The sequence below is a fragment of the Physeter macrocephalus genome, chromosome 20, assembly GCF_002837175.3.
Source record: "Physeter macrocephalus isolate SW-GA chromosome 20, ASM283717v5, whole genome shotgun sequence".
Taxonomy (NCBI): domain Eukaryota; kingdom Metazoa; phylum Chordata; class Mammalia; order Artiodactyla; family Physeteridae; genus Physeter; species Physeter macrocephalus.
The window spans coordinates 87,085,168-87,110,739 of NC_041233.1; the positions used below are offsets into that span (position 1 = coordinate 87,085,168).

General features: G+C 44.3%; 1 protein-coding gene across 11 annotated transcripts in view; it reads left to right on the forward strand.

The window, feature by feature from the left end:
- Positions 1-25,572, forward strand: part of SLC20A2 (solute carrier family 20 member 2) — a 107,395-nt gene that overhangs the window by 73,535 nt on the left and 8,288 nt on the right. For 10 of the 11 annotated variants that reach the window (XM_028481021.2, XM_028481017.2, XM_028481019.2 and 7 more), the window contains 5 exons: positions 3,502-3,618; positions 7,985-8,188; positions 9,481-10,045; positions 19,890-20,075; positions 21,392-21,476. In XM_028481021.2, coding sequence (XP_028336822.1) covers positions 3,502-3,618; positions 7,985-8,188; positions 9,481-10,045; positions 19,890-20,075; positions 21,392-21,476 — 1,157 coding nt within the window. Of the gene's footprint in view, positions 1-3,501; positions 3,619-7,984; positions 8,189-9,480; positions 10,046-19,889; positions 20,076-21,391; positions 21,477-21,889; positions 23,325-25,572 lie in introns of those variants that run through there. The other variant, XM_028481025.2, reaches the window with a different exon arrangement.

Below are 25,572 nucleotides of genomic sequence, written 5' to 3' on the forward strand. Positions count from 1 at the left end.
CGGCCAGGGCTCACGGGCCCAGCCGCTCCGCGGCACCTGGGATCCTCCCGGACCGGGGCACGAACCCGCGTCCCCTGAATCGGCAGGCGGATCCTCAACCACTGCGCCACCAGGGAAGCCCAGTTTTTTATATATATATATATATATATATATATATATATATACACATACACAAACACACACACACTCACACACAACCACATATTCTTTTTCAGGTTCTTTTACTGTAAGATTTAACCTTATAGGTTATTTCAAAATACTGAGTATAGTTCCCTGTGCTACACAGTAGATCCTTATTTATATATTGTAGTGTGTATATGTTAATCCCCAAACTCCTAATTTATCCCACCACTTTCCCCTTTGTAACCATAAGTTTGTTTTCTGTGCCTGTGAGTCTGTTTCTGTTTTGTATGTACGTTAATCCCGTGCACTTCCGATGCTCTGTTAAGTTACTAAATTGGTATAATAATTTGGTAAGACCCCAATCCTGTCCCCGTTCCGTCCCTCTCTCCTCTCTTACTCACCATTGATGACTGCCCCCGCTTTCCTGGTTCCTTTGCTGTGCTTCGCACCCTGGCTTTTTCCCTCCGTCTCCCACCCCTTCCACCCTCAGTGATGTGTGGAGCCCCTGACCTCCCGTCCAGTTCTTGTGACTCAGAGGGTGGCTTCGGACCTTCCCGGCCACTTCCCAGGCCAAACCGATGGCGAAGGTGGTTGTGATGGTAAAGGTTCGAGGGTCAGGTGACTTGTGGCTTATTGTCTAAGAGAAGCATCAGAAGTCGTGTAGCCGGCCTCAGTTCCTCCCTTTCGGATGTGAGTCCTGACACCCTGCAGAACTCACGTGACCTCCGCGGAGAGCGTGGAGACGGGCCTGGAAGGCACACGTAGAGCAGCCCTGCCCTGCCGTGTTGTGAGCTCTGCTCGGCAGGGAAGGAAGCAAACAGGGCCTGGGAGCAAAAGTATTCACTCAGTTTAAATATTCCTACCTCCAGCTCCCAAACTGCATCCCCTCCCCAGAGTACCCAGAGCTCGCCTGTCTTAGATCAAGTTAACGCAGTGAAGCCAAAAGTAGCCCAAGTAACAATTTTATCATCAACGGAGCCAGGAACCACCAAGGAAGCCGTGAAACCTCTTCAAAAGCCAAGTAGTTTTAAGCTGTAGTTGGTGTTGATGTTCGTTCATCAGTTTGATGTTGGTAATTAACAGTTACCGCTCAGTTAGCAAGAAACAGCTTTGGAGTGGTCTTTTACCACATGTATCAGACACTGGCACGAAGACATGAAGCAGAAGCAGGAAGCCGTGGCCATGAGCGCGGCCAGTGAGGTCAGCCTGAGTGGTTCTACAAGCAGCTCCAAGCCTCGGATCCGAGGCCACAGCCGGGGCTGGAGCAGGGCTGCCAGGCGCCTCAGAACAGCCCTGCATGGGGCCATATGCTTTCTGGTGTAACCTGGCGTTTGAGGGTGGAGTGGCCTGACCGCTGAGTGTCTGCTGCCACCAGTGACCCCTCCACTGTACTAAGGCTGGGTGATCTTGGTTTTTTTGTTTTTATATTTATATATGTTAATCCTGACTCCCCATTTAGAGTATTAACTACCTGTTCTCCCTCTTACCGTTACCAAAAGGTCTAATAATACCTTACCTGAGTAACTGGAAGTTGGTTTGTATGTATAGAGTGGCTAACAGTGTAACTAACAGAGCCTGTATCGTTAGAGATTTGTTTAAGAGCAGAGTCTTAAATAGTTCACTCCTTTCAAACTCTGAAAAAAAGTTTAACAATTTACAAAAGTGTGTGCCCATTATAAATTTTCAAAGTTAACAGTACAAAAGTATATGTAGTGAGAAGGGAGAGCCCCCTCCAATTTCTCATCTCTCCACAGGAGTAACCACTGATTCTTTCCAGAACTTTTTCTGTCTATTCACACATATGGTAGGAGTGTATGTGTGGGGTTGTTTTCTCTTCTAAACATAAATTGGGTCATGCTACACACACCATGATCCAGCTGGCCTTTCTTACTTAACTAGATCGTGGGCCTCTTTCCTTATGAGTACGTTTAGATTGACCTCGTTTTTAACGCTCTGCACCACACTGACTTCACGTTTCCATGGAATGATGCGTGTATCGGTCGTCTTTCAAATTCTTCCCATGACAAATAATGCTGTAGTGAGTGCTCGTGTGCCTGTATCTTTGTGCCCGTGCAAGGGTGCACCTGTGAGCGTGTGTGAGTCACGCCTGTGCGGCCGGGAGAGCTGGGCTCTGGGGCCCACAGGGCTAGGAAGCCTGATGCTTCTCCACCCTCCATACTTTCACTGGCTGATGGAATGGCCGCTTCGTGTGCCGGACTGGATAGTAATGAAAAGTTTTTCTATGTTGTTAATTCCATGAGTTGACACTTCAAAGAAGAGTTGAGTTTGAAAGTCAGTGTCCTTTTAAAAAACTTTTCTGTGGTTGAGAGTCCGCCTGCCGATGCAGGGGACACGGGTTCGTGCCCCGGTCCGGGAAGATCCCACATGCTGCGGAGTGGCTGGGCCCGTGGGCCATGGCCGCTGAGCCTGCGCGTCCGGAGCCTGTGCTCCGCAGTGGGAGAGGCCACAGCAGTGAGAGGCCCGCGTACCGCAAAAACATTAAAAAAAAACTTTTCTATCTAAGTTTTTATTTTATTTTATTTCATTTTTAACAATAGAAAGGGTTGATTTATGCATATGGAGGCCTTCACAGAAAAGACATGAACACACAAAGAAGTGAGACTTTGGGACTTATATACCATTTTGACAAAGGGTGATAAATTATGGAAAGTGACTAGGAAATACAGGGAGGAAACAGAATAGAACGGTTATTTTAGCAAGGTCTGTTTGTGCAGACTTATCTTGGTATTGGTGCCTTGTTTCCAGTGGTGAGGGTCACTTTGCTCTTCCTGGAACAAGGAAGGCACGTCTCTCAAAAGAAATTTACGCCCTGCTTTCAGGCACTTACGAAGGGGGCAGCAGACTCTTCCTGTGTCTGCTGTTTCTCCATTTAAGCTGATGTTAAAAAAGGTTTGTGTGTGTGGTCCGAGCGTCATGTCCATTTAAAGCCGGGCTGCTGACTATTGAGAAACCAAAGAGGCAGCTGCCAGCCTTGCTGTGCCTGCTGCAGCCCTGGGCTTGGCGCTGCCCGGGGGCGGGGGCACTAGGAGGGAAGACGGACCCTTTGTTGCCCCTGTTTGTCCACTCGGGAATTTAGATATTGAGATAATACTGTAAATGGGTTTATTCCCAACTTAATATGGCGTTTGTGCCAAGCTGGTCGATTTTTAATAATTAGGTTACTTACTGATTTAACCACATATTCGCAAAGCTGTGTGTGTGTCTTAAACACACAGCTTTGTAGCCCTGAAAGCCTAGCACATCTTTTTTGGTTGAGTTTTCTTAAACACGGAATCCAGGTGATTCGTTTCAGGTTTGGGGAGTGGCAGGTATGTGGATGTGATGCCAACGTGTGACAAGTGTCCCCTTTGTCCCCAGTGCTGGGCCTGGTCCTTCCCACGTGGGCGATCGTGCTCACCTCCTTCGGGGTCGCGCTGCTGTCTGCCCTCTTCGTGTGGCTCTTCGTGTGTCCGTGGATGCGGAGAAAGATAGCAGGTAAGGGCTTTGCTGTTCTTCTGATCTGCAAGGGGGCTCTGACTGCTGAGCCCTCGCTGTCACCCACGGTGATCCTGGCTGACAGAGGGAACACACACCGAGATCAGGCCAGCCCCTGGGCTCGTGGCTCCTGACGGCTTTCTGGCTCCAACTTTTCCTTAGTAACTTGGGACCCGGGTGAGAGTGAGGTCCTAGTTGCCATGGCTAATGGAAGGTAACTGCCCGATGAGAAATATTAGATTATACAGATCAACAGCACAGTCAGATAGCACTTCCCTCCCTCAAGAATGGCTAAAGGTAGAAAGACTAGATTACAAGTGTGATAACTGGAATTCTCATATATTTATGGTGAAATAAAAACTGGTACAGCCATGGCGGAAGTTAGTTGAGCAGTTTCCTATAAGGTTAAGCAAACAGTTACCATGTGGCCCATTAATTCCACTCTTAGGTATTTATCCAAGAGAAATAAAAAGACTTGTACACAGACTGGTCAGTCATACTAGCCAAAAAATGGAAACAACCCCCATGCTCATTAACAAGTGAATGGATAACCAAATTATGGTCTATTCGTACAAGAGAAGACGGATTAGCAATAAAGAGAACTACCAGGAGAAGCCAGACACAAAGGAGTACATACTGCATGGTCCCAGGGAACAGTAAATCCACAGCGGGAAACCTCTGGTTGCTGGAGACCGATTGCAAAGGGGCACAGGGACAGGAGGGGACTTTAGGGACAGGAGGGGGCTTTAGGGACAGGAGGGGACTTTAGGGACAGGAGGCGACTTTGTAGGGACAGATGGGAGCTTTGCAGGGACAGGAGGGAGCTTTGTAGGGACAGGAGAGAACTTTGTAGGGACAGGAGGGAAGTTTAGGGACAGGAGGGCAACTCTGTAGGGACAGGAGGCACTTTGCAGGACTCTGTTGATTGGGGAGTAGTTACAGGCTGTAGTCATTTGTCACAGGTCATCTACCTGTACATTTAAAATGTATAAATTTCACTGTATGGAAATTATACCTCAATGAAAGCAATAAAAAAAAAGAAGAAGAAGAAGAAGACTGTGGCTTAGAAAATTGCAGGAGGTATTTTCCTGCCAGTGGCAACATGATTGAATTCCAAGTCTGCAGGCCACACAGAGCCTTTTACAGGGCTCTCAAAAGAAAAGAAGTATTTACTTTCGGCCTCAGAGTGTAGCTTACAATCGCACGGATATATCTGAATTTGAGAAACCCATATTTCGAAGAAGAACAAAACAAATGAGGAGACATACCATGCTCACGAACGCAAAGACTCAATACCGGAAAAATGTCAGTTCGTCTCAAATCAATCTATACATTTAACACAATTTAAATAAAAATCCCAGCAGGATATTTTGTAGATTTAGACAAGTCACTTTAAAAATTTATATGGAAAGGGAAAGGAACTGGAATAGCCAAAGCAATTTTGGAAAAGAGTAAAGTTGAAAGACCTGTACTGCTTGGCCTTAAGAGTTACTATAAAGCTACAGGGAAGTGTGGAATTGGTGAAGAGAGACACCTAGATTAACAGAACAGAGTAGAGTCCAGAAACAGAGCCACAGATATATATGGGCAAATGATTTTTGACAAAATACAAAGTCAGTTCAATGGAGGAAGAAGAATGGTCCTTACAATAAGTGGTATTGGAACAGTTGGATACTGAATGTCAAAAAGAGAACCTTGACCTAAGCCTTACACCTTGTAAAAATTAACTCAAGATGCATCATAGATAAAAATGTAAAATAGAAAACTATAAAACTTTTAGGACAAAAAAGGGAAAACTTTTGAGACTTTTGGTAAAGCAAAGAGTTTTTAGATATGATACCAAAAACAGTTCATAAAAGAAGTTGGTAAATCGCACTTCGTCAAAGTTAGAAACTACTGCTCTGTGAGAAACACTATTAAGAGAATTTAAAAAGACAAGTTACAGACTGGGAGAAAGTGTTTGCAGACTTGTGTTCAGCATATATAAAGAAATCTCAGAAGACAACCTGGTTGAAAATGAGGAAAAATTTGAACAGACACTTTACCAAAGAAGATATATGAATGGCAAATAAGTCCATGAAAAGCTGCTCAACATCAAAAATGCAGATTAAAATCACGAGATGTCACCACACACCTATTTTAATGGCTTTTTTTTTTTAAAAAAGGACAGTGCGAAGTGCTGATGAGACTGAGGAACAGCTGGAATGCTCGTGTACTCCTGGTGGGAATGCAAAATGGTGCAGCCTCTCGGGAAAGCAGTTTGGTGGTTTCTTATAAGGTTAAATATACACTTATCCACTCCTAGGTATTTACCCTAGAGAAATGCAAATTTAAATTCACACAAAAGCCTGGATATGAATGTTTATGGCAGCTTTATTTGCCATCACCAAAAACTAGAAACAGCTTGAATTATCCACAGAACGAATAAACAAGCACGTATTTCTGTAAATACATACATCCATGTATTAGAACGCTGCTTGGCAGTGAAGAAGAGTGAGCTACTGAAACCTGCAACAACTTGGATGAACCTCAGACGCATTAATCATGCCAGGTCAGAGAAGCCAGCCTCAAAAGCTCATGTCTTATGGTTCCATTTATATGACATGTGGAAAAGACAAAACTGTAGGGACAGAGAGCAGATCAGTGGATGTCAGGCTAGGGATGGGGAGAGGGGCTGACTGCCAGGGACGCTTTAGTGGCTGATGGAACCCTTCCCTACCCTGACTGTGGATTGTCAGTAGGAATCTAGACGTTTGTTAGACTCAAGATTCTACACAGACAGAGCCAATTTACTGCATGTAAATTTAAAAACTAATAATAAAAAAACTACATTAATACATACAACTTGAAACTAAGTAGTAAAGCCACATTGATGACAGATTGATAACCAGCTGCTGCTTCGTCTCCTGTGTAGCCGTTCCCACTCTAGGCTGAGAAGGAGCCCCCCTTAAATATCCTGCTTGGCTGACTTAACCCCATGGGAAGTGATAAACTATACTTAAATGCTCTGATGTCTAAAGGCTTTTTCTAATAGCTGAACCTTAATGTGAAATGGACCATAAAATCTTTTCTTCCACATTTAGGCTATAATGTTACAGCAGGAAACTGACAACACTACCCATACTGGCTTCCCAGGAGATTTTTTGGTCAATGCCCTATATTTTGACAGTTCAGTATATATGTATCTTTTTCTATTAATTTAGGTACAGACTGTGGTTAAGGGCGTGGACAGAGAGTAAACCGACTGCATTTTGCTACCTGTGTGACCTTCGGCAAATGACTTAATCTCTCTGGGCCTCAGTTTGCTGTTTATAAAGGAGAGAAAATAATAATACCTGTTTCATGTGTTAACAGGTTTTTTTGGGAATTCCCTGGCAGTCCAGTGGTTAGGACTCCGCGCTTCCTCTGCAGAGGGGCACGGGTTCGATCCCTGGTCGGGGAACTGAGATACCACAAGCCGCGCAGTGTGGCCAAAAAAAAAAAAAAAAAAAAAAAAAAAGGGGTGTTTTTAAAAAATTGTTATTATAATCTTTACAAATATTATCCTTTCTCATCTAGATTGTAAGCAACTTGAGGTCAGAGATCTGTATGCACACTTTTTTGTTCCTTGCAGTACATAAATTTAGTTTTTAAAAAATCTATCTTGTATCTGACTATCTAGGTGAGTATAGAAATAGAGGTGATGCTGTGTGTTCAGCAGAGGAACTGAGAGTGTCTTCATTTCAGTTGGGGAGGTGAGAGCTTAGACATCCGCTCAGTTGAGGAAGCAAGGTCATAAATCACCAGCACCACACACCAGATTTGATTAAAAAGAATGCTCTCTAGCTTCAAACTGCTTTTTTAAAATCCCTGGTTTCTTTTGAAAGTAAAGGATTTTTAAAAGTAAGTAGAATCTCTCTGTTCCTTTTGAGGAAAATGATTTACTTGTTTCCTAAGATTTGGTGACCTAAAGAAATCTGAGAGCAGTCATTTATTGAACAGAAGAAAACCAAGCAGACTATAACAGTATCTTTGAAGACAAAAAGGATAAACATTTCAGGGATTCTGAGGTTAGTTTAAGAAAATAGAAGGCCAGTCTAGATGGTTGTAGAATTTACAGAATGTTTACCTTGGGAATCAATCTAATCCTGTCTTTTTTGTTGGTCTTGGATGAGATAACTCAGGCCTAAGCCTCCATCTTTCCCTCCATAGCTGAGTTTTCTAGCCTGTGTTTCCCAGATGATTGAACTCTCCACTTTATTTTGTCTAACTTTTTTCTTCACTCCCAAAGTAAGTACGTAAGTAACAAGGTATTTATCTTTATATTCATTTGTCAGTAACAAGAATTCTCTGACAAAATTTTCAGTTATGACTCTCTTTTCTTTAGGCAAATTACAAAAAGAAAGTGCTTTATCGCGAGTCTCTGATGAAAGCCTCAACAAAATTCAGGAAGCGGAGTCCCCAGTATTTAAAGAGCTACCGGGTGCCAGGGCTCATGACGACAGCACCGTCCCCCTCACCGGGTCAGCCGCGGAGCCGTCTGGGACCTCAGAAAGCATGACAGGGGGACACCACCCCCGCGTACCATACGGTAAGACCCCCGGGGGCTGGGGTGGCGCTGGGCCTGCCGGCCTACGTGTGGCACGGAGGCTCCAGTGCACACAAGTGTCCCCCGGTTTCTGCTTTGAGAAAACCCAGGCACTAAAGAGGCCTCACGGACCAGGCAGTTGCAGAGCAGGCTTACTCGTGTTCTGTGATTTTCCTCCAAGAGCCATTTACCTACAGTCTCCCAGCGGCGCCCAAACCCCCCGTACCACCCCTCTGAGTGCCTCGCCTGCATCTTCCACGTGCAGTCACCTAACTGCCAGAGATCGGAAGGTCGGTTTATCCAGCTTAATATGAACTCCTTCCTCCTGGAAGATGCAGAGCGAAAGCTGACATTGGAACGGGAGGGGGGTCCCACTAGAGAATTACAGAAACCATCAGGACCGTCTTGGTGGCGGGGGGGGGGGGTCCTTTGTCCCACAGCATCTGTGGACAGTGATGGGCAGGCACTGGCGTCTGCCTGGCCCGCCTCCCTGCAGGGGCGCTGGCACCGATTTCCAGGCTGCGTTTGGGACTTGGCCAAAGAGGGCAAACAGACACTGCCCACTGATCTGACAGATCTGCCTCTGACTGCCCAGACTGGCCTTTTTTTTTTAAATTGAAGTAGAGTTGATTTACAATGTTGTGTTAATTACTGCTGTACAGCAAAGTGACTCAGTTATACCTATATATATTCTTTTTTAAAAATATTCTTTTCCATTATGGTTTATCACAGGATATTGAATATTGTTCCCTGTGCTATACAGTAGGACCTTGCTGTTTATCCATTCTCTGTGTAATAGCTGACATCTGCTAATCCTAGCCTCCCACTCCATCCCTTCCCCAACCCCTCCCCCTTGGCAACCACCAGTCTGTTCTCTATGTTTGTGATTCTGTTTCTGTTTCATAGATGAGTCCACTTGTGTCATATTTTTAAAGAGCGCCTACAGCGTGTATCGCACAGCGTTCTGGTTGGGTCCCTCTGGTATGAAGTTTTTTATAAAATGAGCTCGTTACAGGGAATCCTCCTTTTACTGGTTCCTAGAAAAGGAGAGAGTGCTACCGCGATTTCTGGAAGACACATTTTAAGAGAGCGTAACATCATTTTTTAACTACCATATTATTAGTTTTACTTACCCTTTGTTGTATGTTTCCAAGTTTCCCTTTTTATTTGAACCATACTGCAGGGGCTTCATAGTCAAGTTAGACAATGGAGCATGTGGGAAAAAGCAAAAGCACCCGCCACCCCGCCACCCCAGATGAGCTCGGCTCTCAGTCTGTCCCCTTGTCCCCCTGCAGGCCGGGCGCTGTCCATGACGCACGGCGCCAAGTCGCCCGTGTCTAACGGGACCTTCGGCTTCGACGGCCCGGCGCGCGGCGATGGCCACGTGTACCACACGGTGCACAAGGACTCGGGGCTCTACAAGGACCTGCTGCACCGCATCCGCGACGAGCGGCCGGCGCCGGACGGGGCCCCGCGGCTGCTGCGGCGCAACAACAGCTACACGTGCTACACGGCGGCCATCTGCGGGGTGCCCGGCCTGGCCACGCGCCGCAGCGACACGCCCGCACCCGAGGACAGCGAGAAGCTGGTGGCCGACGCCGTGGCCTACTCCCGCCGGCGGCTGCGCTACGACAGCTACTCCAGCTACTGCAACGCCGTGGCCGAGGCCGAGATCGAGGCCGAGGAGGGCGGCGTGGAGGTGCGGCTGGCCACCCCGCTGGCCGAGCCCGAGCCGCCGCGCGACGACACGGCGGACGACGAGAAGGAGAAGGACTCGGCCGAGGTCCACCTGCTCTTCCACTTCCTGCAGGTCCTCACCGCCTGCTTCGGCTCCTTCGCGCACGGTGGCAACGACGTGAGGTCAGTGCCCAGGGCGCACGGGCGGGGCGGGGCGGGGCGGGGGGTGCGGGGAGGCGCACGGCCGACGCACGGCCACCCTGGAACCTCGCGGGTCTGCACTGCCCGGGTCCACCGACATGGGCTTTCCCCGCACAAGTGTAGCACCCGCATCTTCACTGCACGGATCTTTAAATGAACTAGGTGTGGCGGAAGGTTTGTGTTGGATCAGAGATCACAACACGCGGAATCAGAAGACGTGGGGTTTGAGCCCTGCCTCTGCCCACTCCGTTCCAGCTTCCTGCCCTGCCTGAGTCATTCATCAGTTCCTTTTGGTTTTGAGTCAGAGAGAGCAGTACCCGGATTTCCGCCGAGTTGTTCAAGGGTCACCTGTGAATAAGTAGCTCCTGTAGTGTGCCAGACGGTGACACACGTTAAAGGGAAGAGAAGAGTAGACGGGGGGTGGGACCCCTGGGGGCTGCCGCGTTGGACGGCTGCTCGGGTCAGGAGGGCTCGCCGAGTGACACCTGCAGGGGCTGAGGGCGCAGCCGTGTGCTCGTCTGTAGGAGAGCATTCCGGAAGAGGGAACAGCAGGTGCGAGGGCCCGAGGCAGGACATGCCTGGGGGAGGGGGTGTTCCGGGAAGAGCCACAAGCAAGAGCGTGGAGACGCTCAGGTCGGCGGGTCGTGGAGGCCCCGAATGTGTAGTCTCTACCCCCCTCCCACTGGCTGGGCAGCTCCGGACCAGTCACTGAATTTCCCAAAGCCTCAGTGTCCCAATCTGTGAAGTGGGAGTAAAGCTAGTACCAACCACATGGGATTTCTGTGAAGATTAAGTGAGATGCTTTATATAACAAGCTCAAGACAGTGCTCTCCCATAATCAGTATCCATACATTTTCACTCTTACTATTATAATAGTTAGCATACAGGCTAATGTTTCTGTCCAAATCAGGAAAACATGCCATTGTTGCCTTTTTTTTTTTGCTCAGTTATATGACTCCGTTTTACACTGTCTACCCACGTGCAACAGCGTTTCTGTTCTTTTTAAAAGAAGTCTTTCTGCCAGAGAAGAGGCCTGGACATCTTATGTTCTGCTCAGTGTCGTCTGGGAGTCGCCATGTTATTTAATTGGGGGCACCATGTTCTGTCTCCTCTTAATAATTTTTTTCCTGCCCTCCCCCACCAGCCCACTTCCTCCTCCTTATCCACAAATTCTTTATTGAAAGCCTGGTACTGTCAAAGGGTTACGAATTGGGTCCCTGTCCTTTAGGAGTTTAAATTCCAGTTAAGGAGACAAGAAAGACATACACGTAGAAAAGTAACAGAACACCCCAAAACAGCATTTAAAGGCCAGAGGAAGAGTCCAGGCAGTAGCTGCTATAGGTGACCAGAGTTTAGAGCAACTGTTTGCAGTTTGGGGGCTGCTTTTGAGGTTTCTGAGCAGGGATATGGTCTGATGAAAGCAAGGTTTTAGAAATAATAGTGTGATGTGAAGAGGGGCTTCTATTCATTCGGGAAGAAGTTATCAAGTCTGTACCAGGGCTCAGAGCGGAAGCACTTGTAACTTACCCTAACCCTCCTCGGAGCAGCCCTTTGCAGTCCTAAGTGGTATCCTTCAAAGACAGGGAATCTGAAGCTCAGAAATGCGACTTTCTTGCCCAGAGTCACACAGCTGGAGAGAAGCAGACTTGGGAGCTGGCTCTTTGTGACTCAGGCTGCAGAGTGGAGGATGGGCTGAGAGCTACAGAGGCTGTTGAAAGCCCATAGGGAGCCTGGAAGTTGTCACTCCACCCTAACAACAGGGGAAAACCGAATGGACTGAAAAATCAACTCTTCTTGGATCCAGAAAGGAGAGGAGGGCACAGGACAAACCACTGCCCCCAAGATTGGAGGGACAGACAGATGCAGGGAGTCCTGGAAGAGTGACTCAGGAGTGGAAGCTGCCATGGGAACCAGGGAAACCTGGACTGGAATGATGGACCCTGGAGGCTCGGGTGGACAATTAGAGAGTTAGAGGCGCCAGGGGACCCATGGTAGGGGGACCCCATGATGTTGTGAGTTTTACGTCCAAGAGCCGTACCAGGTCCTCACAGTGAATATCGGGGAAGAGAAATCCCGTCCTGCTCCTGTCGCGGGAGGGAAAGCATTTGACAGAAGAGAGCAACTGTGTGCTTAACCAGGCCTGCTCCCAGGGGAAACCAGGTCACCAGAGCCCAGCCTGCAGGGGGATTACCACAGCCTAACTGACCTGGGGAGGGGACATACATCCAGACTTCCCTCACCTTCCACTTGGGCGAAGGGAGGCACCCACCTCCAGCCATCCTGTCCCACTTAAGGGGGAAGCAAAAACTGAGAAACATTTGTGAAGTTCACAGTCCAGAGGGACAGGCTCACTGAGAGACCGAGACCTCATCAAAGGACTACAGAAGGCTTCTCCATCCCCAGACCTACCACCACATCACTAAAGGCCTATTTACAGCAGTTCCTTCTACCCAGGACATCATGTCTGGTTATCAAGAAAAATTAACAAGCCATACCAAAAGGCAGAAAACACAATTTGAAGAGACAGAGCAAAATTCAGAACCAGACATGGCTGGGATGTTGGAATTATCAGATGAGGAATTTAAAACAGCTACGATTCATATGCTGAGGTCTCTAATGGATAAAGTAGGCATCCATTAGATGAGCAAGGTAAGCAGAGAGAAGGAAATCCTAAGAAAGAACCAAAAAGAATACTGGAGGTCAAAAACACTGTAACAGAAATGAAGAATGCCTTTGATGGGCTCATTAGTAGACCAGACACGGCTGAGGAAAGAGTCTCTGAGCTTGAGGATATGTCAATAAAATCCTCAAAAAGCAAAGAGAACAGAGATTGAAAAAATACAGAACAGAATATCCAGTGGAACAACTACAAAAGGTGTAGCATATGCATAAAGAGAAGACCAGAAGGAGAAGAAAGAGAGAAAGGAACACATGAGATATTTGACTAAGTCACAGCAGTGACTGAGAGTTTCTCTAAATTAATGTCAGACACCAAACCACAGATCCAGGAAGCTCAGAGAACACCAAGCAGAATAAATACCAAAAAAAGCACACCTAGGCACATCATATTCAAACTTCAGAAAATCAAAGATAAAGAAAAAATCCTGAAAGGAGCCATAGGAAAAAAAACTACCTTACATATAGAGGAACAAAGATAAAAATTATATCTGACTTCCTCTCAACCCTGCAATCAAGAAGAGAGTGGAGTGAAATAAGTTAAGTGTTGAGGGAAAATCCCACCAACCTAGAATTGTGCAGCCTGTGAAGTTATCCTTCAAAAGTGAAATGAAGACTTCAGAAGAAATAAAGACTTTCTCAGACAAACAATAATTGAGGGAATTCGTTGAATTGCCTTGAAAGAAATGTTAAAAGGAATTCGTTAGAGAGACGGAAAATAATGTGTGTCAGAAACTCAGATCTACATAAAATAAGGAAGCGCATTGAAGAAGGATTAAGTAATGGTAAAAAACCTTAAATTTTTCTTATTGTTAACTGAGTTAACAGATAAGACTTGGTTCAGAACAATAATACCAACAATGTATTCAATTATATATGTTTATATATATATTATATACATATATACACATATATAGTTTAATATATAAACACATCTTAACAAATTTTTTTTTTTTTTGGCTGCTTTGGGTCTTCGTTGCTGCACGCGGACTTTCTCTAGTTGCGGCGAGTGGGGGCTACTCCTGTTGCGGTGCACGGGCTTCTCATTATGGTGGCTTCTCTTGTTGCAGAGCATGGGCTCTAGGCATGCGGGCTTCAGTAGTTGCAGCATGCAGGCTTCAGTAGTTGTGGCTCGTGGGCTCTAGAGTGCAGGCTCAGGAGTTGTGGCGTGTGGGCTTAGTTGCTCCGTCATGTGTGGGATCTTCCTGGACCAGGTATCGAACCTGTGTTCCCTGCATTGGTAGGCGGATTCTTAACCACTGCACCACCAGGGAAGTCCCAACAAATTTTTAAAAATAGAAATGATACAATGTCCGCTCTCAGGCCACAGTTGAATTAAAAGTGTGTGTGTGTGTGTGTGTGTGTATGTGTGCTTATATATGCCTATGTTAGATGAAATGAGTGACAGTGATGATACAAGGGATGGGAGGGAGGAACTAGGACTTTTTTTTTTAATTTTAAGGTACCTGCACTACCTGTAAAGTGGTATAGTTTTGTTTGAAAGTGAATTTGGATTAACTCTAAGTGTATTTTGCAAACTCTAGGGCAACCACAAAAAACGTTTGCAAAAGAAGTATAGCCAATATGCTAAGAAAGGAGAGAAAATGCAATCATATAAAATGCTCAATTAAAACAACGAAAGGCAGGACTTCCCTGGTGGCCCAGTGGTTAAGACTCCACACTCCCAATACAGGGGGCCCGGGTTCAATCCCTGGTCAGGGAACTAGATCCCACATGCTGCAACTAAAGATCCTCAACTAAGACCTGGCGCAGCCAAATAAATAAATTTTTTTTTTTAAAAGGCAAAAAAATAGTGGCTGACAAAAATAGGAACAAAGAACAAGGGCAACAAATAGAAAATACTAACAGAGCTGGCAGATATTAATCTAACTATATCAGTAATCAGTTTGAATTTCAGTGGTCTGAATGCACCAATTAAAAGACAGAGATTGTCAGAGTGGATCAAAAAATAAGACCCAACTCTATATTGTCTACAAGAAACCCACTTTAAATATAAAGATGCATATAGGTTAAAAGTAAATGGAAGGAGGAAAATATAGCATGCTAACACTAATAAAAAGAAAGTAGGAATAACTGTATTAATTTCAGACAGAGCAGATATGTACAGATCCAGCAAGCAAAATATCAGTAAGGACATAGCTGAGCTCAACAAACCATCAGTCCACTGCACATAACATATCTGTAGATTACTTCATCCAAAAACAGCAGACTTTACATTCTTCTCAAGCTCACATGGATCATTCAGCAAGATAGGCCACGTTCTGGGCCATAAAACACACCTTAACACATTTAAAAGAGTAGAAATAATACAGTGTGTGCTCTCCAACTACAATGGAATTAAACTAGAAATCAATAACAGAAAGATAACTGGAAAATCCCAAAATATGTGGAGATTAAACAACACACTTCTAAATAACACTGGATCAAAGAAGGAATATCGAGGAATTTTAAAATATTTAAACTAAATGAAAATGAAAGCACATCAAAATTTGTGGGAAGCAGCAAAAACAGTGCTTAGAAGAAAATTTATAGCATTGAATTCATATATTAGGAAAGAAGGAAGATATAAAATCAGTAAATAATAAATAATAATAATAATATAAATAATATTAAAATAAATCTAAGTTTCCAGCCTAGAAAAATAGGAAAAGAAGAGCAAATTAAATCTAAAGTAAGCAGAAGTAAAGAAATAATAAGAATTAGAGCAGAAGTAAATGAAATTGAAGTCAGGAAACTAATAGAGAAAATCAATGAAACAAAAAGCTGGTTCTTTGAAAATATTAATGAAGTTGATAAGCTTCTAGCCAGGCTAACTAAGAGAAAAAGAGAGAACACAAATTACTAATATCAGAAAGGGAAGAGGGACATCACTATAGATCGTATGGACATTAAAAGGATAATACTACAAAATACTATAAAAGCAATACTATGAATAACCAATTTGATAACCTAGGTGAAATGGACCAATTCCTTGAAAGACAGAAGTGCCCAAACTCACACAAGAAGAAATAGACTATCTGATAGGCCTATATCTATTAAGGAAATTGAATCAATAATTAATAACCTTTCAAAACAGAAAGCACCAGGCCCAGATAGGTTTACTGATGAATTCTACCAAATATCTAAGGAAGAATTTATACTTGTCTACAAATTTCTTTCAGAGGATAGAAGCAAAAGGAATACTTCCTAACTCATTCTGTAAGGCCAGCATTACCCTAGTACCAAAACCAGTGAAAGACTTTATAAGAAAACTATAGACCTGTATTTCTTATGAACTTCGCTGAAGAAAAAACTCAACAAACTAGTAGCAAATTGAATCCAACAATGTATAAAGAGAATTATCCAGCATGACCAAGTGAGCTTTCTCTGAGGTATGCAAGACTGGTTCAACATTCGAAAATTAGTTAATGTAATCCATCATGTCAATAGGCTAAAAAGAAAAAGTCACATGATCATATCAATAGATGCAGAAGAAAGCATTTAACAAAATCCAATACCTATTCGTGATAAAAACTCTCAGTAAACTAGTAATAGAGGGAAACTCCTCAACTTGATAAAAAATACAAAAAAACTACAGCTAATATCATACTTAATGTTGAGAAACTCAAAGCTTTTCCACTAAGATCAGGAACAAGGCATAGATGTCCCCTTTCAGCACTGCTTTTCAAAACTGTACTGAGGGCTTCCCTGGTGGCGCAGTGGTTGCGCGTCCACCTGCCGATGTAGGGGAACCGGGTTCGCACCCCGGTCTGGGAGGATCCCACATGCTGCAGAGCGGCTGGGCCCGTGAGCCATGGCCGCTGAGCCTGCGCGTCCGGAGCCTGTGCTCCGCAACGGGAGAGGCCACAACAGAGAAAAAAAAAAAAAAAAAAACTGTACTGAAAATTCTAGCTAATGCACTAGGACAAGAAAGGGAAATAAATGTATACAGATTAGGAAAGAAGAAACAAAACTGTCTTTGTTTGACGATGACATGACCATCTATGTAGAAAATCTGAAAGAACTGACAAAAAAAAACCTCCTGGAACTAATTAAGCAATTATAACAAGGACACAGGATACAGGTTAATATACAAAAATCAATCACTTCCTACATATTAGCAGAGAACAGGTGGAGTCTGAAATTTAAAAACACAGTAGTACCATGTACACTGGTACCTTGAAATACTTAGGGATAAATCCAACAAAATGTGTACAGGATCTATATGTGGAAAACTGTAAAACTGATGGATGAAATCAAAGAATGGAATAAATGGAGATATTTTCCATGTTCAAGGATAAGAAGACTCAATATTGCCAAGATGTCAGTTCTTCACATCTTGATCTATAGACTCAATGCAATCCCAATCAAAACCTCAGAAAGTTATTTTATGGATACTGATAAAATGATTCTAAAGTTTATATGGAGAGGCAAAAAACCCGGAATAGCCAAAGCAAAATTGAAGGAGAACAAACTTGAAGGACTGATACTACCCGACTTCAAGCTTGCTAGTAAAGCTGCAGTAACAAGACAGTATGGTATTGGTGAAAGAATAGACAGATAAATCAATGAAACAGAATAGATAGCCCACAAATAGACCCACATAAATATGACAGTCAACTGATCTGACAACACCAAGTGCTGGCAAGGATGTGAAGCAACAGGAGCTCTCATTCATTTCTGGTGAGAGTACAAAATGGTACAGCTGCTTTGGAAGACAGTGGGACAGTTTCTCACAAAACTAAGCATACTCTTATTATACCATCCAGTAGTCGTGCTCCTTGATATTTATCCTAATAAGCTTATATCCACACAAAAACCTGTACATGGATGTTTATAGCAGCTTTACGCAAAATTGCCAAAACATAGAAGCAACCAAGATGTCCTTCCATAGGGTGGATTGATAAAAACTGGTACATTTACACAATGCTCTTCAGCACTAAAAAAAATGAGTTATCAAGCCATGAAATTACATTCAGGAACCTTAAATGCATATTACTGGATGAAAGAAGCCAATATGAAAAGCTGCACACTGTATGATTCCAACTATATGACTTTCTGGAAAAGGCAAAACTATGGAGACAGAAGATCAGGGGTTGGGGTGGGGAGGAGGAATGAATAGGTAGAGCACAGAGAATTTTTAGGGCAGTGAAAATTCTCTGTATGATACCCTAATGATGGATACATGTCATTTATTATACATTTGTCTAAACCCATAGAATATACAACACCAAGAGTGAACGCTACTGTAAACTATGGGCTTCAGATGCTTCTGATGTGTCAGTGTGGGTTCATCGGTTGTAACAAATGTTCCACTCTGGTGGGGATGTTGACGATGGGGAGGCTATGCACGTGTGGACCAGAGGGTATATGGGAAACCTCTGTACCTTCCCCTCCGTTTTGCTCTGAATCTTCAACTGCTCTAAAGAAATAAAGTCTTAATGTAAAAAAGGAAAAAAGCTGTGGCATCCCCCCAAAAAAGTCAGTGCATGCCTGCCAAGGGCCTGAGTGATGATAGGGGGTCTGGGGGGAGGGGTAAGCACCTGAGTGAGTCCTAAGCTCACATCCCAGTTCTGCTTCCTGCTAGGGACATGACTTTGGCATCAGTTTTCTCATCAGTAAAATGGGAGTGACAATAGCCAGTTTAAGGGGTGGGCCTGAGAACTAATGATTAGCAGTAATGTTTGTGATCCCATAGTGGGGAGGCTGGCACAGCTGCCCCAAATTGGTAGCTAATGTTAGTAGCTGTGCTGGCAGTGAAAATGGAAAGAAATAGAGAAAGAAAGGAAGAAAAAAAAGAATTTGTATCCACTTCTTGTGATTTTTCAGTACTTTAAAAAAATCAGGGACTTCCCTGGTGGCGCAGTGGTTAAGAATCCGCCTGCCAATGCAGGGGACATGGGTTCGATCCCTGGTCCGGGAAGATCCCACATGCTGCAGAACAACTAAGCCCTTGCACCACAACTACTGAGCCTGTGCTCTAGAGCACGCAAGCCACAACTACTGAGCCTGCGTGCCACGACTACTGAAGCCCGTGCGCCCTAGAGCCCACATGCCGCAACTACTGAAGCCTGCGCGCTCTAGGGCCCGCGTGCCGCAACTACTGAGCCTGTGCACCTAGAACCCATGCTCCGCCACAAGGGAAGCCACCACAATGAGAAGCCCGTGCACTGCAGCAAAGAGTAGCCCCCGCTCACCACAACTAGGGAAAGCCTGTGCACAGCAACAAAGACCCAACACAGCCAGAAAAAAAAAAAAAATTAACAAATCACACAACCATTAAGATGGCTACTCTAAAAACAAAATAAGTGTTGGCAAGGATGTGAGAAATTGGAACTCTTGTGCACTGTTGGTGGGAATGTAAAATGGTGTAACCACTGTGGAAAACAGTCTGAAGATTCCTCAAAAAATTAAAAATAGAATTACCATATGACCCAGCAATCCCACTACTGGGCAAATACCCAAAAGAATGGAAAGCAGGATCTCAAAGAGACATTTTCACACCCATGTTCACAGCAGCACTATTCACAATGGCCAAGACATGGAGGCAACCCCAGTGTCCATCAACAGATGAATGGCTAAACAAGATGTGGGGTGTGTGTGTGTGTGCATGTATACACACACACACACACACACACACACACACAGTGGAATATTCCACCTTAAAAAGGATGGAAATTGTTATATGCTACAACATGGATGAATCTTGAAGGCATTATGCTAAGTGAAATAAACTAGCCACAAAAAGACAGATAACCGTATGCTTGCACTTAAGGAGAAACCTCGCAGAGCTACTCCAACTCAGAGACGAAGTTAAACGGTTGTTACCGGGGGTGGGGCAGGGGCAAAGGGAATTCTTATTTAATGAGTACACGATGAAAAGTTCTGGAGGCCTGTGTCACAACAATGTGAATATCCTTCACAGTACTGAACTGTACACTTAAAAATAGTCAAGATGGTAAACGTTCTGCTTTTTTAAACCACAACCAAAAAAGTTACTAGATCATTTTTATCACCTGTAGATTACATAGGCAAGCCACAAATGCAACAGATGGGCTGTTCTCAAGAAGAGAAGTCCCTGCATGTCATGTACAGCGTCGTCTGTACGCATATACGACGTTTGTACAATTAACCTCTTTTTTCCTCCCAGTAATGCCATTGGTCCCCTGGTAGCTCTGTGGCTGATTTATGAACAAGGTGCGGTCCTACAAGAAGCAGTGACTCCCGTCTGGCTGCTGTTTTACGGAGGGGTTGGAATTTGTACAGGCCTCTGGGTTTGGGGGAGAAGAGTGATCCAGACCATGGGGAAGGACCTCACCCCCATCACGCCGTCCAGGTAAGCCGCCGGGGCAGCGCGGAGTGGGTGTGTCTGGACGTCCCGGCGCGGCTCTCTGCACAGCCGGGTCTGCAGCGGGGTCCCCGTGCGCCATCCTCACACGTCACCCTGGTGCACTGCTCAGCCCTGGTCCACGGTGGCACGAGGTGAGGGTGGGAGTGGGAGGGATGGGAATGGAGAGAGAAGCAGGAAGGGAGGAGAAAAAGCGAATCCACCTGCAGCCACACCCACACCCCGTTCCCCTCCCCCACTCCCACTGCCATTATCCCACCTGAGGTCCAGAGAGCAGGTGGGGAGGGAGGGAAGGGTTCTTGGGCCTGCCTTTCCCGAAAATCCTCTGCTCACCAGCTCCACCTGCTGGCTGCAAGCAGCTGTCCCCTGCTGCCCTTCAAGGTTTACTCTACATCCTTCCTTTGCTTCCTGGGCTAAGCCGGCAGGAGGGGTGCCCATGCCCTGGGGTGGGGTTTGGAGACTCCCCCGTGGTTTCCTATGGTCCTTCTAGTGTATATCCTCTAGAGCACGGGTTCCCAACCCCTGGTCCGTGGACCGGCAGCGGTCCGTGGCCTGTCAGGGACCAGGCCACATAGCAAGAGGTGAGCGGCAGGTGAGGGCGAGCCAGCCAGTGAAGCTTCATCTGCCGCTCCCCATCACTCCCCCTGGCTCGCATTACCGGCTGAACCATCCCCCGCTCGCTCGCATTACCGCCTGAACCATCCCCCCCTGGCGCTCGCATTACCGCCTGAACCATCCCCCCGTGGAAAAATTGTCTTCCACCAAACCGGACCCTGGTGCCAAAAAGGTTGGGGCCCGCTGCTTTAGAGCTATTGGTTAAATACAAATTCACAGGAGAACTTTCCAAATACAGCTAAAACTTGAAACTACCTATTGTGAGAGATCTTTTCCCCCTTGAAAGTCATTTTAATGAAAGATTTTCTTATAAGATTGATTTGAAGAAAAATTAGTGATCTGAGAAAAAATTCACTCCTTTATGATACGTAGACGTTTTAAAAATGAGAGCGTAGTTTTCCCTGCGCCACTTTAGACAGGACAATTCACCGTCTTCGGCTCAGCAGGAATTTCTGACCCAGCTCCTACAGGGTGTGGTTTTTGAAAACATACCGGGAAAACGAGGCTCCTTAGGGCCGCACGCAGCCTCACGCCAAGCGTTTGTGCCATGTTGCCGCCATGCCGCCGTCCCTGGTTCTGCTGATGCCGTGGGGCGCAGTCCACCCAAGGAGCGTCCTGGTGAGGCCTGGGCATCCGGGGCCGGCGAGCCACCGGCGGCGCCCGTGACGCGTCCCCTGTCTCCTCCGCAGCGGCTTCACCATCGAGCTGGCCTCGGCGTTCACCGTGGTCACCGCCTCCAACGTCGGGCTGCCCGTCAGCACCACGCACTGCAAGGTAGGCCAGCGGCCGCGCGTCCTGCCCGGTCACCCGGGGCCGAGGGGAGCTCGGGCAGCGCTCGGCACGCGGTCGGTGGAAGAGTCACGGCGGGGTCTCCCGGGGGCGTTTGCCTTCTCAGACAGCCCCTCCCGGCCCTTCCCGCCGGCAGTGGTTCGGGTCGCCTCCCGTCCCGCAGACCTGGCCGCTCCACGCATGCCCGGCGGGAGCTCGCCCTCCTTCCACATGTCCTGGTTCTCTCGTTGCTTCCACGGTGGGTTTTGCATTGAGGTTGTGCGTCCACGAACCGTGTTTGTAGGCCCAGGGGCCCAGGAGTTGACAGGGGGACAGACGTAGGCAGACGTAGGGGACAGATTTCCAGATTCCATGGAATCGTAAGACACGGTTGTTTCAGTTCTTTTTTCTTCTATAAGGTGGTCGAAGCGACTCAATTGCCTTCGAGTGAATTCCGGATGATATTAACCACTGTCATGTGCTCTGGAACTCAGTGGGAGAGGGAATTCCTTGTCTAGTACATGGACTGTTGGAGCCACAAGGAACCTTAAAGATGAAGGAAGAGGAAATAGGCCCCGCGAGTTTCAGGGAGTTACCCAAGGACCCCCGGGGTTGGCCGGGGCTGGAACCCAGGCCTCGTAACCCAGGGCTGCCCAGTACCTGGAGGAATTCTAAAATATCTCCAATGGGCCCCCTGTATACAAATATACCCACCAACAACTTCAACAAAGCAAAAGCGACTTGCGGATTTTCCTAGGTTCGTAGATTCCTGTCATTCCAGAAAAGCTTGTTTGTTCCCACTCTGGGCACTGAGGGTACCGCAGTGACCAAGACATAGATGGGCTCTCCATTTACACACAGCCTGAAAACTCCAACCAGTGTGTCTGTAAACAAGCACCGCTAAATGTGAAAGGCTTATAAAAAAAGAATGAAATCATGCCATTTGCAGCAACATGGATGGACCTAGAAATGATCATACTCAGTGAAGTAAGTCAGACAGAGAAAGACAAATACCATATGATATCACTTATATGTGGAATCTAAAAAATGATACAAATGATCTCATTTACAAATCAGGAACAGACTCACAGACATAAAAAACAAACTTATGGTTACCAAAGGGGTAACGGAGGAAGAGGGATAAATTAGAGGTATGGGATTAACATACACACAGCTATATGTAAAATAGATAAACAATGAGGACCTACTGTATAGCACAGGGAACTATACTCAATGTCTTGTGATAACCTATAATGGAAAAGAATCTGAAAATATATATATATGGCTGAATAATTTTACTGTACACCTGAAACTAATACAACATTGTAAATCAATTATACTTCAATTAAAAAATTAAGTACAAATAGGACCACTAGCCTCTAGGTTTCAGTTTCTAATCTGGAAGATGAAAGGGCTACCTTAGATGACTCGTAATGTCGATGCTGTCTGGTTCCCCTACTTCTCAGTAATTCTGTTGCTGTTAGTGCCTGGTGATGGACTTAATCTGGAAACACACTCGGCTTATTAAGAGGCAAGTCGGAACGCAGCAAAGAATACCACCTTATATCAACAAAAGACCTCATCAGTAGTGAAGACATGGGACTCTGGGCCCCTTGTGATCCAAATAGCATAACAACTAAAAACATAAGGCAAAAGCTGTTAGAACTCAGAAATTAATGTGTCAAAGTCTGTGACAAACGAAGAAAACAGAAGTACTTAGGATTATAAAGGATTTGATTTATAGCAGTATAATTAATAAATATATATCAAATTTTTATGCCTTCTTGTGAAGTATCATGAAACATTTATAAAAATTAGTCATAAATTCAGAAGACCACGGTAAAAATCACAACTAAATTTATAAAATAAGAACAGATATTCTACACAATCTCTAATCATAGATTTCTTGGAAAAGAGAAAAAAACAAATTGTGTGTCCGTGTGTGTATACATAGCAAACTTATGCTCAGATAAAAATTCATATATTTACATGCTTTAATTGAGCAAAGGGAAAATAAAAGAACCAAACATTCAGATTAGTATTTTATAAAAAGTTCAGAACGATAAAAACTCTCAGGAAACAGCAAGAAGGATATAAAAGCAAAATAAATTTTAAAACAAAACTAGTGAAGGAGAAGGGGAGAGGAAAGTGTTTACTAACAAAATAACATCAAATTCTTAGAAAAGGAAGGGAGGGGAATTAAGTTAGAAAGGAGAAAGTCATCATAACAGATTTGGGAGAGAATTTTAAAATATAAAACCATATAGCTGTATGCTAAGGATTTGAAAACCTCTGTAAAATGAATTATTTTTTGCAAAAATTTACATGACAAATAAATGTGACACAAAAAGTAGAAAAAAAGTGGAAAACCTGACCAGAGCAATAGGAAGAAATTAAGGAAGTTCTCCAAAAACAATTCTTCTCACCTGAAAAGGCAAAAAGGAGGAGGACACTGCTGACTCCAGTTGTAGATGGATTCACTGGCTAATCTTTTCCATCTTAAAAGAATAGATAATTCTCACATTATATGAACTTTCCATAATGTAAGAGAAAAAAACAAAACAAAACAGGAAACTCTCCAGTTTGGTCTATAAAACATATATACTGAATAACCCTAATACTGAAACCTGATTAAAAACATCACAAACAATGAAAGCTGTGTTTACATATGAATGTTGATTTTAAAACTTTAAGATGCTAGTAAATGACATCAACAATATCATGGAAGAACATTTCAGCAGGACCACATTGATCTGGATTATCAGAATGCAGGCTCTGAACAGGGCAGGGCTGGTGCCTATGCAGGGCTGGCCCCTCACAGGGCTCAACAAATGGGTGTTTACAGACGTCTTCAATAACACACGGCTCAGAGATCCATTAGAAAACAACGTACGGTCATCTGTTGAAATACATGCCAAAAAGACATTTGAAAACCCTAGTAAAGTGAATGATGTACATGAAAAAGGCACAAAGCTTTGCTCAGAGGTAAAAGAAAAACCTGAATGTGAGACACACTGTGTCATTGGGTGGGAAAGTCCTCAAATACTAGCCCAACCAAAGTTTTCTCATAACTTTCCAAAATAAGGCTAAAGTTAATTTGGTGGGTTAAATTAGCAAGAATATAAAATGATCTACAAAGAAAAGCGATGAAGAGGAAGTAGCCTTACCAGATTGGAAGTCTGTTATAAGGAAACAGGAGGCAGGAGGGTGGGGGGAAGGAGGGCTGACGGGCAGAGAGTTTCAGTTTGGGATGACAAAGAAGTTCTGCAGATAAGTGGTGGTGATGGCTGCCAAACAATGAGGCTCTATATGCCACTAAATTGTACACTTAAAAATTGTTAAAATGATAAATTTTGCATTATGTATTTTACCACAATAGTAAAAAATTAGATACTTGTATAAAAAAGTAGATAGACCAGAGATAGAACCTAGTATATATGAGCATATAGTTTGGGGCAGGAAAATTTTAACCAATAAGGGGAGTAACTGGCTAGCACCCTAGAAAAATAAAAGTAGACCCACACTTCTCAAAATACGTGAACATATATCTGATGGCTTGATGTTTTTAAACTATTTAAAAATTTAGAATAAAATAGAATTTTATTTTAGAAAATTTAAAATAAATGAGAATTTATCAAATATTCAAGCTAAGGATAAATCACAGAAGAAAAGCGTAGCATATTATATTGCATGAAATTAGAAACTTAAAAGTGAAAGCAAAATACTGGATTGAGAAAGTATTTGCATTAAATATCAGAGTTAATATTTATTTAAACACCACATAAACAAATAAGAGACACATCTAGATCCCAATATGTAAATGGGCAAAATACATGAAGAGACTTTTTAATGTTATCATGATGTTATTTTAGCTGGTGTTTATTAAATTGAATTATAGTTGACTAACAATATAATAGTTCCAGGTGTACAACATAGTAATTTGATATTTTTATAGATGATACTCCATACTAAGTTATTATAAAATATTGATTATATTCCCTGTGCTGTATATTACACCCTTATAACTTATTTATTTTATACCTAGTGGTTTGTACCTTTTAATCCCCTTCATCTCTTACCCTTCTCCCCACCCCTGTCCCTT